This window comes from Sceloporus occidentalis, unplaced genomic scaffold (genome assembly GCF_023333645.1).
Source record: "Sceloporus occidentalis isolate IW3139 unplaced genomic scaffold, rSceOcc1.0.p SCAF_76, whole genome shotgun sequence".
NCBI classification, from domain to species: Eukaryota; Metazoa; Chordata; class Lepidosauria; order Squamata; family Phrynosomatidae; genus Sceloporus; species Sceloporus occidentalis.
Window position 1 is genome coordinate 1592074 of NW_028317056.1, and position 16457 is coordinate 1608530.

General features: G+C 44.2%; 1 protein-coding gene across 1 annotated transcript in view; it reads right to left on the minus strand.

Annotated features, from left to right (window-relative positions):
• Positions 1-9197: 9197 nt before the first annotated feature.
• Positions 9198-16457, minus strand: part of LOC149285730 (uncharacterized) — a 43239-nt gene continuing 35979 nt past the window's right edge. Inside the window, exons 5-12 of the mRNA XM_089494821.1 lie at positions 15882-15998; positions 15647-15728; positions 14896-15033; positions 12051-12168; positions 11433-11528; positions 10880-10976; positions 9714-9765; positions 9198-9321 (exon numbers count right to left, since the gene is read on the minus strand). Of these exons, the coding sequence (XP_089350947.1) occupies positions 9198-9321; positions 9714-9765; positions 10880-10976; positions 11433-11528; positions 12051-12168; positions 14896-15033; positions 15647-15728; positions 15882-15998 (824 nt within the window). The remainder of the gene's footprint in view (positions 9322-9713; positions 9766-10879; positions 10977-11432; positions 11529-12050; positions 12169-14895; positions 15034-15646; positions 15729-15881; positions 15999-16457) is intronic.

Here is a 16457-nt window from a genome sequence, read left to right on the forward strand (position 1 = left end):
ATCCGGACCAATAGACCCCCCCCTGTCCTAAGAGCCCACCAGGGTACCTGTGAAGGTGCGCTGAGAAGCCTTCCACATCGCAGGTTCTTGAGGAGCGGAGTCGGAACCCCCTGATCTAGAACATTCTAAAAGTGTCCCAAAAGCGTACAATCTGGACTAAGAGTCCTGCGCAGAGAAAGGCGAATGCGGGGGTCTCGCGGGGGTCTCGGCGGGGGACATGTTCCGGAGTAGAATGCATGGGCTGTGTACCAGCAGTGACCGGCCCCCGGAACCTCTCCTGTGGACGGATGGTGTTGAGGTTCTTTGGAGCGTCTCTCTCTGCGGTTCCAGTAACGCCAGCTTGGGCAGATTCCACCCTCACGCGGTTACACGTGGTTTGTTGTGACATACATGTCCTGTGCGTGATTGGGATTAAACGTGTGTCTGATCGGGTACACGCGTGTCCACATACATTAATGCCAGCAGAGGTTCATTGTGTTAGCGTGTGTGAATACACGTCTGTGGAAATGTTTTGTTCTACAGGTTGTATCATATTTACTCGTGACTTACACATGTTGTATAGCTGTGTGGACCTGTGTTATACTGTGTGTGTGTGTAGTAATTGTGTGTGTGTGTAGTAAGGGCTATATGTTGTGTAGACGTCCACATTTCTTTTATGCTGTGTTATCTGAGTTTGTGTTGTGCTGTGTGAGGTTGTATGTTGTTTAGCTGTGTGATGCGTATTATGTTGTGTGAGGTGTGTGTATTGATATGTTGTGTGATGCGTGTTATGTTGTGTGAGGTTGTGTGATGCGTGTTATGTTGTGTGATGTGTGTGTGTTCATATGTTGGTGTTATGTTGTGTGAGGTTGTATGTTGTAGAGCTGTGTGATGTGTGTTATGTTGTGTGAGGTTGTGTGACCTGTGTATTGATATGTTGTGTGATGCCTGTTATGTTGTGTGACGTGTGTGTTGATATGTTGTGTGATGCGTGTTATGTTGTGTGATGTGTGTGTTGATATGTTGTGTGATGCATGTTATGTTGTGTGATGTGTGTTGATATGTTGTGTGATGCGTGTTATGTTGTGTGACGTGTGTGTTGATATGTTGTGTGATGCGTGTTATGTTGTGTGACGTGTGTGTTGATATGTTGTGTGATGTGTGTTGATATGTTGTGTGATGCATGTTATGTTGTGTGATGTGTGTTGATATGTTGTGTGATGCGTGTTATGTTGTGTGACGTGTGTGTTGATATGTTGTGTGATGCGTGTTATGTTGTGTGACGTGTGTGTTGATATGTTGTGTGATGTGTGTTGATATGTTGTGTGATGCATGTTATGTTGTGTGATGTGTGTTGATATGTTGTGTGATGCGTGTTATGTTGTGTGACGTGTGTGTTGATATGTTGTGTGATGTGTGTTGATATGTTGTGTGATGCGTGTTATGTTGTGTGATGTGTGTGTTGATATGTTGTGTGATGCGTGTTATGTTGTGTGATGTGTGTGTTTATATGTTGTGTGATGCGTGTTATGTTGTGTGATGCGTGTTATGTTGTGTGATGTGTGTGTTGATATGTTGTGTGATGTGTGTTGATATGTTGTGTGATGTGTGTTATGTTGTGTGATGTGTGTGTTGATATGTTGTGTGATGCGTGTTATGTTGTGTGACGTGTGTGTTGATATGTTGTGTGATGTGTGTTGATATGTTGTGTGATGCATGTTATGTTGTGTGATGTGTGTTGATATGTTGTGTGATGCGTGTTATGTTGTGTGACGTGTGTGTTGATATGTTGTGTGATGTGTGTTGATATGTTGTGTGATGCGTGTTATGTTGTGTGATGTGTGTGTTGATATGTTGTGTGATGCGTGTTATGTTGTGTGATGTGTGTGTTTATATGTTGTGTGATGCGTGTTATGTTGTGTGATGCGTGTTATGTTGTGTGATGTGTGTGTTGATATGTTGTGTGATGTGTGTTGATATGTTGTGTGATGTGTGTTATGTTGTGTGATGTGTGTGTTGATATGTTGTGTGATGCGTGTTATGTTGTGTGATGTGTGTGTTGATATGTTGTGTGATGCGTGTTATGTTGTGTGATGCGTGTTATGTTGTGTGATGCGTGTTATGTTGTGTGATGCGTGTTATGTTGTGTGATGCGTGTTTGTGTGTCGGGCTGCGTTGCTGAACAGATGATTATTTATAAATAACTTGAATCGTTATAAAATTAGCCGGCAGATGATAAATTCCAGTATCTTGTGAGAGCGCCGCGCATGTGCACAGAAAGTGACCGTCTCTCCTGGCGTCTGTTTCTGTCAGGCTCTTCTGTTGGCTCTCTTTTTTCCTGTCTCTCTCTTGCTGTCTCTCTCTCTCTTGCTGTCTCTCTCTCTCTCTTGCTGTCTCTCTCTCTCTCTTGCTGTCTCTCTCTCTCTCTTGCTGTCTCTCTCTCTCTCTCTTGCTGTCTCTCTCTGTGTCTCTCTTTGTTTCTGTCTCATGCTGGCTCTCCTAGCTTCTCTTTCTATGTATGTCTCTTTTTGTCTCTCACGGCATCTCTCTCTGTTTCTGTCTGTCTCTAGCTAGATCTCGCTCTGTCTCCTGCTGTTTATCTATATCTGTCTCTAACTGTCTCTCCTCCGGTGTCTCTCTCACTTTCTGTGCCTCATACTGTCTCTCAGTTCCTCTCTCTCTGTCTCTCCCAGAATCTCTTTCTCTTCTTCTCTGTTTGTCTCTTGTTTCTCTCTTGGTGTCTCTCTCTGTCTTTTGCTGTCTCTTCCAGCATCTCTCTATCTCAGTCTTACTCCTCTCTCTCTCTTTCTCTCTCTGATGCTCTCTCTATGTCTCTGCCTCTCTTTCTTTCTCTGCTGGCCTCCGCCTCTCACGACTCTCAATGTCTTCCTCACTCACTTTGCCTGTCTCTATCTTTCCATATCTTTATCATGATCTCTCTCTCTCTCTCTCTTTACTTCTCTCTCTCAGTTCACCCACTCTCTAGCTAAAGTTCTCTGTTCCAAAGAGCTTACAATCTGCCAGCATTGCCACCGCCACTGGTAGGTGAGGCCAGTCTGGGTGTCCCGGCGTCCCTTACCTGCGGATGCTGGCGGAGCGTCTCCTCTCGGCTACATGTGCGGCGGCGGCGTCCTCCCTCCTTCTCTCTCCTTCCCTCTGTCTTTTCTCTTCTCCTTCTCCTTTCGCTATCTGTCTTTATGCCGTTGCCGTGGTTATCGGAGCCCTCCCCTCTCTCCGCTGCTAGGAAGCTCGTGTCAGTATTTGTACAAGAGGGACGTGATGCTGACGATGGGTGTAGCTGTCTCTTCCTGGCCCTGTGCGTCTCTTTTTAGTGGTCCTTTCCGTGCGTCCCGCTGTCTCGCCGCGTGTCTCTTGTTCGGTGCGGTTGTGGGTGTGTCTCGCTCACCGGCCCCTCTCTTTGTGTGCGGACTGGTACTTCGCTCCTCTCGCACACATGGCTTCTGGGGGGGGGGGTCTCGCTCGGTCCTCCCCTCCGTCCATCAGGGGGACCGATATATTGACAAAGTGACACTAAAACCCAGGACCCCCCACCCTCCCCCGCCCCCGCCTGCTTGGCTGACGCTCTAAAGATGTCCGAATTCACTTTATTCTGTATTCTGAGCGGGACGCCCCCCCCCTGGATTATAATCCGATACATTCATGCGCGTCGCCGCCTACAAAGTACTACAAAAGACGCTTTTTGTCCCTTATCTGATCTCTTTTTTAATGCAATGTTGTCGCGTTGGGTGTCGTGTTTTAACCCTTTGCTTGCCGGAAAGGCGGTGTAGGCAGCACTAAGAGAGTTAACCGCTTTCCGACACTTAAACAAACATACGTGTAATCATTGCCAACCTGTGACAGGAGACGAAACGGCGCGTGATGATTCCCGTGACTGAGCGAAACACGGCTGGCGACAGGTGAAAAGACCGAAGGAGGGGGCACTTTTTAGGGGGAGTGGCTGAGGGCGGGGTTATATGTATAACTGGGTGGGGCGTTTAGAAGAAGAATAATGGGGTTTATTTACCCCGTTTAATTTATAAAGCCGTTTCCTGCTGTTTCTATACACATTATCGGGGCTTTTAGGGCAGTAGAACCCTGCGATCCCCTCATACCCAGCAAACATTCTGACCTCCTAGGAGAGAGGGGCATCAGGGGAGTAGAGAGGGGCATCAGGGGGGGAGAGAGGGGCATCAGAGGAGGAGGAGCGAGGGGTATCGGGGGATGAGAGAGGGGCATCAGGATAGGAAAGTGGGGCATGAGGGGAGAAGGGCAAAAAAATTAATGTGCTGACACACACTCACACTAACTCCATACACTAGCATGCATACACTCACACCAACACCAAATATCTACACTCACACACTAACACCATACGCCATACACTAACACACCCACAAATACTAACCCCCAATAATAACACACACACGTATTCTAACACCATTGATTCTCGTAGCTGGGAATTGTCTCTTGCGGGGTTTGACCCAACGCGTTTCACAGAGTTCCACTTTGTGGTCCCAGATGTGGCCCCTCAGCTGCGAGGCTATTAATCACTGTATTCATTCCATCAGAAAACACTTTAATTAACATTTAATTAGTTTAAAGGTCCCAGCTGGCGGCTGTATATCAATAGTCCATCTTTTTTATTACACTAAACTTTTTAATTGGTAACAATGTTTCTTACCAAGTTTCATCCGGCCCCCGTCTGGTCGCCCGTTTCTCCCACTGTAACGACTCAAACCTTAATCAGTCGTTGGTCTCGTCTTAGATTCAGGAGCCGTATGTCTATCCCATGCATGTTTAATCCCCTCGCTGTATTACCCTCTACCACTTCTGCTGGGAGGCTGCTCCACTTATCTACCACCCTCTCAGTAAAGTAAAACTTCCTTCCATTCCATCTCAGCCTCTGACCTCCTGGTTATAGAAGAAAAACAATATATGATATTCTGGGCTGTTAATTGTTTATTCTCCGATAATCACTCCACAATCTGGCCAATTAAAATGTGTAACGTTTGCTGGTTGCAGCTGCTGCCCGTCCCCTTGGGGCAGTTACTGGTTCATGGGGGGGGTCAATGTCACAAATAACACCCAGTAAAGCTGAACAGGTGAGACTCGGCGCGTCCGACAATGAGAAAAAGAAATGAAAACCCAGTAAAAGGTGAGAATGATCTCCCTCAACGAGGACGCAAAATGAATGATTGAACGAGGATAATAAGCTCTGAGCTCATTGGGAGGATCGAAAGTCCAATCTGCCGCGCGATGGCCGCAGGTGTGACGACCAGACATGAAAAGCGTCGATATCTTGTTATTTTTATACAAAAATTCATAAAATAGGATGTTCTCTTTGGGAAGAAGTCTAGGAGTTCAGCGTCCCAAACACCAGTCTGGCTCTGCCACAGGCTGCCTAATGCAACCCCAATACCCAGGGTTTGGGTAGAGAGGTGGTCAGCCCCCCAACCCCTAACTAATAGCGGTTCAAAGAACCTCCGTGTGATTGTATTTTATCATGGTTATTTCAGCCCTCTATATACTAATACCCCCCCCCGCTCTGTATACAGTAATATAAACCCCCCAGCACTGTATACAGTAATATAACCCCCCCGCTCTGTATACAGTAATATAAACCCCCCAGCACTGTATACAGTAATATAACCCCCCCGCTCTGTATACAGTAATATAACCCCCAGTGCTGTATACAGTAATATAACCCCCCCGCTCTGTATACAGTAATATAACCCCCAGTGCTGTATACAGTAATATAACCCCCCAGCACTGTATACAGTAATAACCCCCAGCGCTGTATACAGTGATATAACCCCCCAGCGCTGTATACAGTAATATAACCCCCAGCGCTGTATACAGTAATATAACCCCCTAGCGGTGTATACAGTAATATAACCCCCCAGCGCTGTATACAGTAATATAACCCCCCCAGCGCTGTATACAGTAATATAACCCCCAGCGCTGTATACAGTAATATAACCCCCCAGCGCTGTATACAGTAATATAACCCCCAGCGCTGTATACAGTAATATAACCCCCAGCGCTGTATACAGTAATATAACCCCCCAGCGCTGTATACAGTAATAAACCCCCCCAGCGCTGTATACAGTAATATAACCCCCAGCGCTGTATACAGTAATATAACCCCCCCCAGCGCTGTATACAGTAATATAACCCCCAGCGCTGTATACAGTAATATAACCCCCCCAGCACTGTATACAGTAATATACCCCCCCAGCACTGTATACAGTAATATAACCCCCCAGCACTGTATACAGTAATATAACCCCCAGCGCTGTATACAGTAATATAACCCCCCCCAGCACTGTATACAGTAATAACCCTCCGGCCGCCATTGCTGTCAGTCATGTGTTATTTTCCCGGCTCAATTACCACAACATGCTGATGCTTTATGGCAATGCTAATGAAGTCCGTTCCTCCATAGACTTTAATTAGTCAGCGTCAGGACCTGACAGGCCACAAAAATTAAAAAAAAGAGTTCCCAGAGATGCTGCCATTGGGGGAGGTCATTGCTGAGTGCAGGAAGAAAAGATGTTTCTGTTTATTTAATTTTGTAAATACAATTTGTGTACATTGTACAGCACTACAGAATATGATGGCACCATATGAATTATTAATCATTTTTTGATAATTATATTCTAATAATAATAACAACAACAACTTTTGGAACCATCTAAGCTGTTTAACCCTTTCTCATCCATCTGGTTACCATCCAGTCAAAACAACTCGTTTTGAACTTTGGATTCTATGTAATTTGGTGCCACCCAGTGGCCAAAATAGTAACTGCACCCAGAACAAGACAAAAATTTAACTTTTGGGGGGAAAACAAAATATGCAAAAAAGGAGCGACCGGTTTGCAGAGGAGGCTCCGTGAATTGCGGGAATTAAATCCTTTGTGCAAGAATCCCGTAAGGAAACTACAAATGCATTAACATAAGAACAGAGTAATTAACACACATTATAGAGGGACTTCGACATTCGATTATTCCGATTATTTAGTCTTTAATTGGTTTTGATCTTGCGCTTCCATTTACGTTTCTTAATGCAGTCTATGGAGGCGGCATGGAATAAATTGGCCTGTTGGGGAGACCGCACAATATCCCTTTTGTAGCTGGCCCAATGGGACACCGGGGGGCCAAGAATTTGATCCCCTCGCTTATGGACTCGAGAGCCGGTCGGACAGCCATCCTCTGGCCCCGATTTAAGGTGTTCTAAAGTAGGGCGTCAGAAATGATTGCGTCGTGGACACTGGGTAAACACGCTTTGATTTGTTCTAATTAAAAGGTGGATGGAACGATCTCCGAGTCCACTGGTGTTCAGGTCCTGAGTGCTGGAATGTTTTAATGTTTGGCCCCACGGTTAATTTATAAGACCTCTGAGATCCCGCTTTTCTCTGTGGTCGATCCCTCGATGTATAATTGTCACTGGTTGTGTACTGGGGATATAATAAGCATTATATATATATATATATCTATATATATAGTCATCATCCTAACTCAGGTAGAACTGTCTTGAGCTTTTCTTTCGTGGAGCGAGATTAGGGCCACCTGGATAGCCTCAGAATAAAGATCTCTGATTTAACTCTTTGTGTGTCGGGAAATGGCGAGTTGGTGGCCAAGTTGTTCCATCTTCTGTAATGAAGCTGTCTGGGCAACCTTTGGACAAGTAATTACGCTGCTGCAAGCACTCATCTCTCTCCTCTCCCCTTATTGTCTCTATCCCTTTCTATAGCTCTCTTGCCTCTTTTCCCTCTTCTCTCTTCCTTTCTATATCTGTTTCCCATCTCCCATTCCTCCTTTTGCCCCCTTTCTCTGTCTTTCTTCCCTTTTTTTTCCTCTCCTTTCCATCCTCTCTTCTTTCTCCTAGTTTTCTTTCCTCTCTCCTCTATTTGCTCTCATTTCTCTCTCTCTCTTTATTCTCCCTTCTCACCATGATACTTTAACTTCAAAAGGATAGCAGCGTCAATAAACAACCCGTTAACTTACACTTGGTATTTTTTTCCAACTGCTGGGATCGTTTTAGCAAATATTAATAATTTGCGAAATCACTTATAAATTCAAAAGAGAAAATGATAATTCTCATATTATATATGAGATGCTTACGAGAACTGAGACGCCTCTGAAGAAAGATACCCCATCAGGTCTGAAATGTATTTATTTATGAGGATTCCAGACTCTGGAACAACAGATACAATCATAAAAAGAAGCTTTTTAAGCAGCTAGAATATGAATCTGAAACAGCTATACATAAAATTATAAAGAAAGTGAAAGTGTCTCATATTGTAAATACATCGTTAAAAATATCTGAAAAAAAAATCTGTGCCTTAACATTATATATAAATGTATTTTTCTCTGTTTTTCCTCCATCACTGATTAGTCTTATTTCCTTTTGGAGGCTCCATGTCCCAATCGATGTCCTCTTCTCGTTGCCTCTTTTGGTAAATAAATGTTTGACAATCTTGGTGTCCTCCTCAACTTTAAATCAAACCAGGAGAGTCCGAGACTCTCGCCTCCCGAGGGCGCAGGGTTAAAGGATTTAGGCAAAAAACATGTGGAGGTCATGGACGTTAAGGCAGGTTGCGTTGCCTAGATTTTGTTATTATTGCGGCGGTTAACATTCAGTTATTATTTGCGTAAACGGCATCAAGATCTTGTTGGGTTCTTGGATTGATAGCGGTTGAATGACCTGTCGACTAATCATGGACATCCCAATCTGCTGTGATGTACAATGGCTAACGATTGCCCCCAATGGGTTAAAGGCTTTCTATAAGAGGTGTTCAAATAGCCCCAAGGTAAACATTTTCGTAGATGATTATTGGAATATTGGAATTAGATGATCTATGGAATGTTATCTCAATGGGGTAAATACTTTTGTCGACTACATTGGGCAGACTCATAGTAATTTGGGGTTTCTCTGAGTCCTAGAAGGGTTTGAGGAGAAGTATACGGGCAATAATTTACTGGTCAGTGTTACTGGTGCGACAGATTGGCATTGGGGGTTTTGGTGGGACAGATGGCAGTCTATTGAGCTGTGGTAGGACCCCCCCGGAGGTGGGTTTTTGGCAGGATGGGCTGGCAGTTAGTTAGCTGACTTATATCGAATTGAACAATCAGGCAGACAGAAACAACTGCCATTGCGCTGGCTCTTATGTCCATTGAGGAGGCACATAAAAAATTCTTGAGGGTCATGGAGAGGCTTCACAAGATGGTGGGATCTTTGACATAAGTTGGGCTGCACTGAATCTTCTCGTTCAGTCGGCTCACTCTGTAGGTCTCGTAGTGAATATTGTGGGTTATATCTTTCAGATCTTGAAGATTGGATCTACAAGGAGAAGAGAGGAAGATGGTCACTGGAACTGTGGTGGGAATCGAGTCTACGTTGCATCAATGGCTAGAGTCCCTTAGCTGTGCAACGCTGCCTCTCTGGCCGTTACTGGTACTGCACCACAGGCTATTTTTTCCTCTGTATTTTGTACTGCTCCCTCTCTGGCCATTATTGGTACTGCACGATAGAAGCATAGCTACATTTACACATTTAACAAAAAAAACCTATATATGGGGAAAAATAGTTTTCTATTATGGAGGCAGCTCTTTAGATTTATAAACCTCCCTAGAATAACCCCTGCTGCCTCTGATGTGTCTGATTCCTGTGCACGTGTATCCGATGCACAGTGTAATAAACACATACTAAATTAACCTGAAACGAAATCTCACCTAATCAGCAGATCTCTCAGGTCAGCGAATTCGCAGTGCGTCGTGTTTTCCACTGGGGGAAAAAAATAAAAACGCAAGTATTTAATGTGCAGACTGTATTTAAGGGGTTAAAATTACAGTTGGGGAGAATATAAAAAAATGGCAAAGGAACAAGTCGAGTGGAAAAGTGTAACATAATCTTTTTTTTTTAGAAGGGTGAATGATAAAGTGGTTACTTTTGTTACTATTCCTTTGTTGATCAGAGGTTTCCCTGGCTCCGTTGTTCTTTCCCACTGTCCTTAATGAGGGGTGTAATAGGGGGGGTGTAAATTAACGGCCCCTGTCCGGGCCAGTTGTTTATTGCCATAAACAGGTGATCAACCTCTCTGTGCTCCGGGATAACGTGTCGTTTTTTGTATATTGCTATTTTTTTTTTATTTTTTTTTAAAAGAGATTTTTTTTAAAAAAAAAAGAGTAAAAACTTTAACAAGTAGACCCAATCCCAAAAATGTGGGGTTCACGTTTATAGTTTTTATTGCTCTGCCTCTCTGGATGTAAAGGACATATTTAAATTAAGTCTAAATTAATGCAAAAAAAAACCCTATATATGTCAATTAAAAAAAGAATTACAAAAAAATGTAAGTTTTAAAGTCAAATACGAAATGCATCAAAATATATACTTTTTTTTTTTTTTTAAAACACCCTTTAACTTCTCTTTCAGCTCGATGTTATGGCTCGGATTGGAAGAGTCACGTCCACTAACACCCCCCCCCCCCCCGTCCCCCGGGGCAGTTGGAAGTTGGAGATATCTCTTTGCAGCACAGAAAGGCTGGAAAGTCAGGAGACAGCTGGAAATTGTCCATTATCACCTGTTTTCACCCTAAACTGCCCACTGAGAGATCTCGGTGATGAGGAACAGATGCGTTCCTCGTTCCTCCTCAGCGTATCCAGGAACGTGAGAGAGGAAACCGGCTAATGGATTGGAGAGCGGTGGGAGGATGACAGCCGACCCTCCAAAAAATGTATCGGCAGGTGTTAGGATAAGCGTCCGTGTCGTCGCTACCCGCCCCGCATGATTAATCGCTCGTTCGCGGCATTAATCAGGATTCCTGCCCACCGCCTCGCTCCGACGGTCTAGATAACGGCTAACGCGCGGATTAAGCCCCGAGCCGCTGGGGGCGAAATACCTTCTATAATCCCCCACTTGGTTTTCCGGCCGAGGATCTTCTTCCCGTTGACCTGATGCTCCTCGTCGGTCCCCACCACGGCAAAAGGGATCTTCTCCTGAAATCGAGAAGGGGGAAAAAAAAATCACAATAAAAAAACAACAACATTTCTTCGATTAAGGTAATATTAAGCAAAATACGGAAATATCTCTAAATGCCAAAAACTTTAACAAAAAGAAGATTTGTGGAGATTTTTGTTGGTGTTAAAAGTCAGATTTTTTTTTTTCCCCAAAAGGTCTATTTTATTTTTTTTATTTGGACTTGGCATCTTTTTCCGAATTATCCTTATTTTTCGGGGGAACGGACAGCGTTTAAATAACAGTAACTATCATTTCATTTACTATCAAAAGAGAAAGGATTGGTTAAGATTAATGGAAACTAGTTGGGAAAATTAACCCTTAAAATACACACGCGCACAATGTAAGGATTCTTGGATATATGTATCCATGGCGACTGCCCCTTGTCTCAACCTCCCACCAATAGACTTTTTTTTAAAAATGGCCGCCAGGCTCACCCGGATCTTGTCGTTAAGCATCTTATCTGCTGGGTCTTCATCCAACTCGGGCTGAGGATACACGCTGATCCCGTGAGCCTTCAGGTCCTTCCGTATCTAAGGAGGATAAAACAGTCTGGTGGGTTCTCAATAGAAACACAGAACCCGCCGGCAGATCGGCCCCGATTCGGCCCCCGTCTAGTCGCCCCGTTTCTCCTGCTGTAAAGACTCAAACCTTAATCAGTCGTTGGTCTCGTCTTAGATTCAGGAGCCGGATGTCTATCCCATGCATGTTTAATACCCTCACTGTATTACCCTCTACCACTTCTGCTGGGAGGCGGTTCCACTTGCAGAGTATTTGTTAGCTCATCAAGGACATTAAAGGAAAGTACTTGGGATTTAGTTTAGGAAAAGGAAAATACATGGCCTTAATGATAGTTTGTCACTATCTTAAATCGTATAGAAAGGCAATTTTTTGTGCTATTTTGGGTATTTTATGAGCTAATTTGTGCTTCTGTGGTTCCAGATCATGACCCCAAAACGGGGAGTTTTTCTGAAGTTTGTATTTTTGTATATTTAATATTTTTTGGTCGGTACGACCTGGTTCTCCGATCCTCGCTTCCTCCGCAGGGCACTTACCCGCTGTTTGAATTCTTCCCTCTCCTCCAGGGTTAGGGTATCAGCCTTTGCAATAACGGGAACAACGTTTACGATGCGGCCCAAGCGCTTCATGAACTCGAGGTCTAGGGGTCGTAGCCTGGATGGAGAGAAGAGAAGAAGGAGACTGAGAGAGCAGCGACCGACTAAACAGGAGCTCGGTGCAAACGTTTCATTCCCAGAATCAGATGAACAATAACTTTTCAAAAAGCTCGCTTTTTTCTTTTCTTAAACTAGTTGTAATTTTTGCCTCATAATATAAAGTCTATGGAGGATCGGACTTCATTAGCATCGCCATAAAGCATCAGCTCAGTGTGGTGTTTGAGCCGGGAAAGTCACCCAAAATATCACATGACTGACGGCAACGGCGGCTCCAGGTCTGCAGATAAAGGGAGTTTATTGGAACAAAATGGGATAAAACCAGCTTTCTGTCACCGACATTACTGTGCTGGGGGTTATATTACTGTATACAGCGCTGGGGGTTATATTACTGTATACAGCGCTGGGGGTTATATTACTGTATACGGCGCTGGGGGGTTATATTACTGTATACTGTGCTGGGGGTTATATTACTGTATACAGCGCTGGGGGTTATATTACTGTATACAGCGCTGGGGGTTATATTACTGTATACAGTGCTGGGGGTTATATTACTGTATACAGCGCTGGGGGTTATATTACTGTATACAGCGCTGGGGGGGTTATATTACTGTATACAGTGCTGGGGGGTTATATTACTGTATACAGAGCTGGGGGTTATATTACTGTATACAGCGCTGGGGGGTTATATTACTGTATACAGTGCTGGGGGGTTATATTACTGTATACAGCGCTGGGGGGTTATATTACTGTATACAGCGCTGGGGGGTTATATTACTGTATACAGCGCTGGGGGGTTATATTACTGTACACAGCGCTGGGGGGTTATATTACTGTATACAGCGCTGGGGGGTTATATTACTGTATACAGCGCTGGGGGGTTATATTACTGTATACAGTGCTGGGGGGTTATATTACTGTATACAGCGCTGGGGGGTTATATTACTGTATACAGCGCTGGGGGTTATATTACTGTATACAGTGCTGGGGGGGTTATATTACTGTACACAGCGCTGGGGGGTTATATTACTGTATACAGCGCTGGGGGGTTATATTACTGTATACAGCGCTGGGGGTTATATTACTGTATACAGCGCTGGGGGGTTATATTACTGTATACAGCGCTGGGGGGTTATATTACTGTATACAGCGCTGGGGGTTATATTACTGTATACAGCGCTGGGGGGTTATATTACTGTATACAGCGCTGGGGGGTTATATTACTGTATACAGCGCTGGGGGGTTATATTACTGTATACAGCGCTGGGGGTTATATTACTGTATACAGCGCTGGGGGGTTATATTACTGTATACAGGGCTGGGGGGTTATATTACTGTATACAGGGCTGGGGGGTTATATTACTGTACACAGCGCTGGGGGGTTATATTACTGTATACAGCGCTGGGGGGTTATATTACTGTACACAGCGCTGGGGGTTATATTACTGTATACAGCGCTGGGGGGTTATATTACTGTATACAGCGCTGGGGGGTTATATTACTGTACACAGCGCTGGGGGTTATATTACTGTATACAGCGCTGGGGGTTATATTACTGTATACAGCGCTGGGGGGTTATATTACTGTATACAGCGCTGGGGGTTATATTACTGTATACAGCGCTGGGGGTTATATTACTGTATACAGTGCTGGGGGTTATATTACTGTATACAGCGCTGGGGGTTGTATTACTGTATACAGCGCTGGGGGTTATATTACTGTATACAGCGCTGGGGGGTTATATTACTGTATACAGCGCTGGGGGTTATATTACTGTATACAGCGCTGGGGGTTATATTACTGTATACAGCGCTGGGGGGTTATATTACTGTATACAGCGCTGGGGGTTATATTACTGTATACAGCGCTGGGGGTTATATTACTGTATACAGCGCTGGGGGGTTATATTACTGTATACAGCGCTGGGGGTTATATTACTGTATACAGTGCTGGGGGTTATATTACTGTATACAGCGCTGGGGGTTGTATTACTGTATACAGCGCTGGGGGTTATATTACTGTATACAGCGCTGGGGGGTTATATTACTGTATACAGCGCTGGGGGTTATATTACTGTATACAGCGCTGGGGGTTATATTACTGTATACAGCGCTGGGGGGGTTATATTACTGTATACAGCCCTGGGGGGGTTGTATTACTGTATACAGCGCTGGGGGGTTATATTACTGTATACAGCGCTGGGGGTTATATTACTGTATACAGCGCTGGGGAATATATTACTGTATACAGCGCTGGGGAATATATTACTGTATACAGCGCTGGGGGGTTATATTACTGTATACAGCGCTGGGGGTTATATTACTGTATACAGCGCTGGGGAATATATTACTGTATACAGCGCTGGGGGGTTATATTACTGTATACAGCGCTGGGGGTTATATTACTGTATACAGCGCTGGGGGGTTGTATTACTGTATACAGCGCTGGGGGTTATATTACTGTATACATAGCTGGGGAATATATTACTGTATACAGCGCTGGGGGGTTATATTACTGTATACAGCGCTGGGGGGTTATATTACTGTATACAGTGCTGGGGGTTATATTACTGTATACAGCGCTGGGGGGGTTATATTACTGTATACAGCGCTGGGGGTTATATTACTTTATACAGCGCTGGGGGTTATATTTTATGTACTCTGCCCGTTATCAGCTGTTTTTAAGGTATTAATGCATCGATTCCCGTATCACCCAAGCCGTTTCTTACCAGTGCCCTGTAGGGGGGATGAAGTAGATGCAGCTGTGAATACGAGAGTCCGGGATCCGGCGTTTTCGGTTGACCAGGATTTCTTCTCTCAGATACTTCTCGTACTGTTCGTGAATGTATTTAATGATCGGTTCCCAGCTAGGAGAGGGCAAAACAGACAAAGAAACCGAATTCTTTATTCACAGGACACAGTGAGAAGATCCCGGAGGATTCCTCTTCCCATAACTCATGTGTCAGGAACATAATAGCGCGGCTGTTCTATCAGCGCCCCGGCTCTCTCCATTATCGTCTCGTCTACCCAGAGTCCTTCTTCGCGTCTAAACGCCTCTGATACCAACGATACACCTACTTATCCGGTTGGCAGATTGTCTGATGGAACTCAGCAGGGTTGAAATCTGAGCCTCGGGTGGCTGGCAGGTTCTGCATGTGTTGGGATTTCATGTCTGATGGTGACCATGAACCAGAACACGGGGAGAGAGGCGAACGGTCCGGATACCTCTGATACCTTCCAAAAAACCCAAGGGATTTACAAACAGAAGAAAGAGATTGAGAAGAAGGTACTCTTCCTCCATGTCTTCTCAGCCATGCCCAGGTGGACAAATCCCCCGAGCCACCATGGCCATCGAGAGTCACCGATGAACATTATCAATACATAATATAGCCAGGGGTTTGCCGATATTGAATAAATATTGTCATGGGTTACTATAAGGAAGCCATCTTGTTATCTGGCCGTTCAGTTATTTATATTTACCAGTTTTGGTTGTTGATCTGATCTCCGAATCCCGGTGTGTCGATCACGGTGAGTCTCATCTCCACCCCTCGCTCCTCGATGACTGCGATGACAAGGAAGGGTCAATTAGTGACATTTAACACCATGTCAACTGCTTCATACCCCATCCTCTGGGGCAATTTATTGGCAGTCCTGGGAGATCCTTGGCTCTTGGCATTCCCAGCCCTGACCAGTATAGATGAAGAAGCCAACTCACCTTGGCTGACCTCATTGAGTTCCATTGTTTTTGGAATCCCAGATCCGGGTGATTTCCGGATAACTTTTGATTTGAAAAGTGTGTTTACCAGGGTCGATTTCCCCAAACCGCTTTGTCCTGTAAACCGTAATGGTGAAAAAACAAACAAACCATAAATATATATATATATATATATACAAGCCGTGTGTGTCAGAGGAGACGAGGCTGACGCTTTCTGCGGATTCTATCCTGGGAAACAGAAGTGGAACCAGCTTGTGTGTCGGGAATTAGTTATTTTGAAATTCATTTTAAAATTTTGAAAATAATTATAAATAAAAAAAAAAGGGAAAAACTCACTTTGTACATATCACTTCCTCTTTCCCTCTGCGCTGACCTTATAAACTAGCGGGGTAATTAAAGTATTGCCCCTTTCTGCAGAAATACACAGCCTTCAATTATATAGCTTTAGGAAATAAAATGTTTTTATAATATTGCCCATTTTATAGCCTTAAATGTATTGATTTTTTTTTTATTTAAAATTTGAAAAAATGAGGGTCGGGATTTTTATATTTGAAATAAAAAAAATAAACTCCGAAT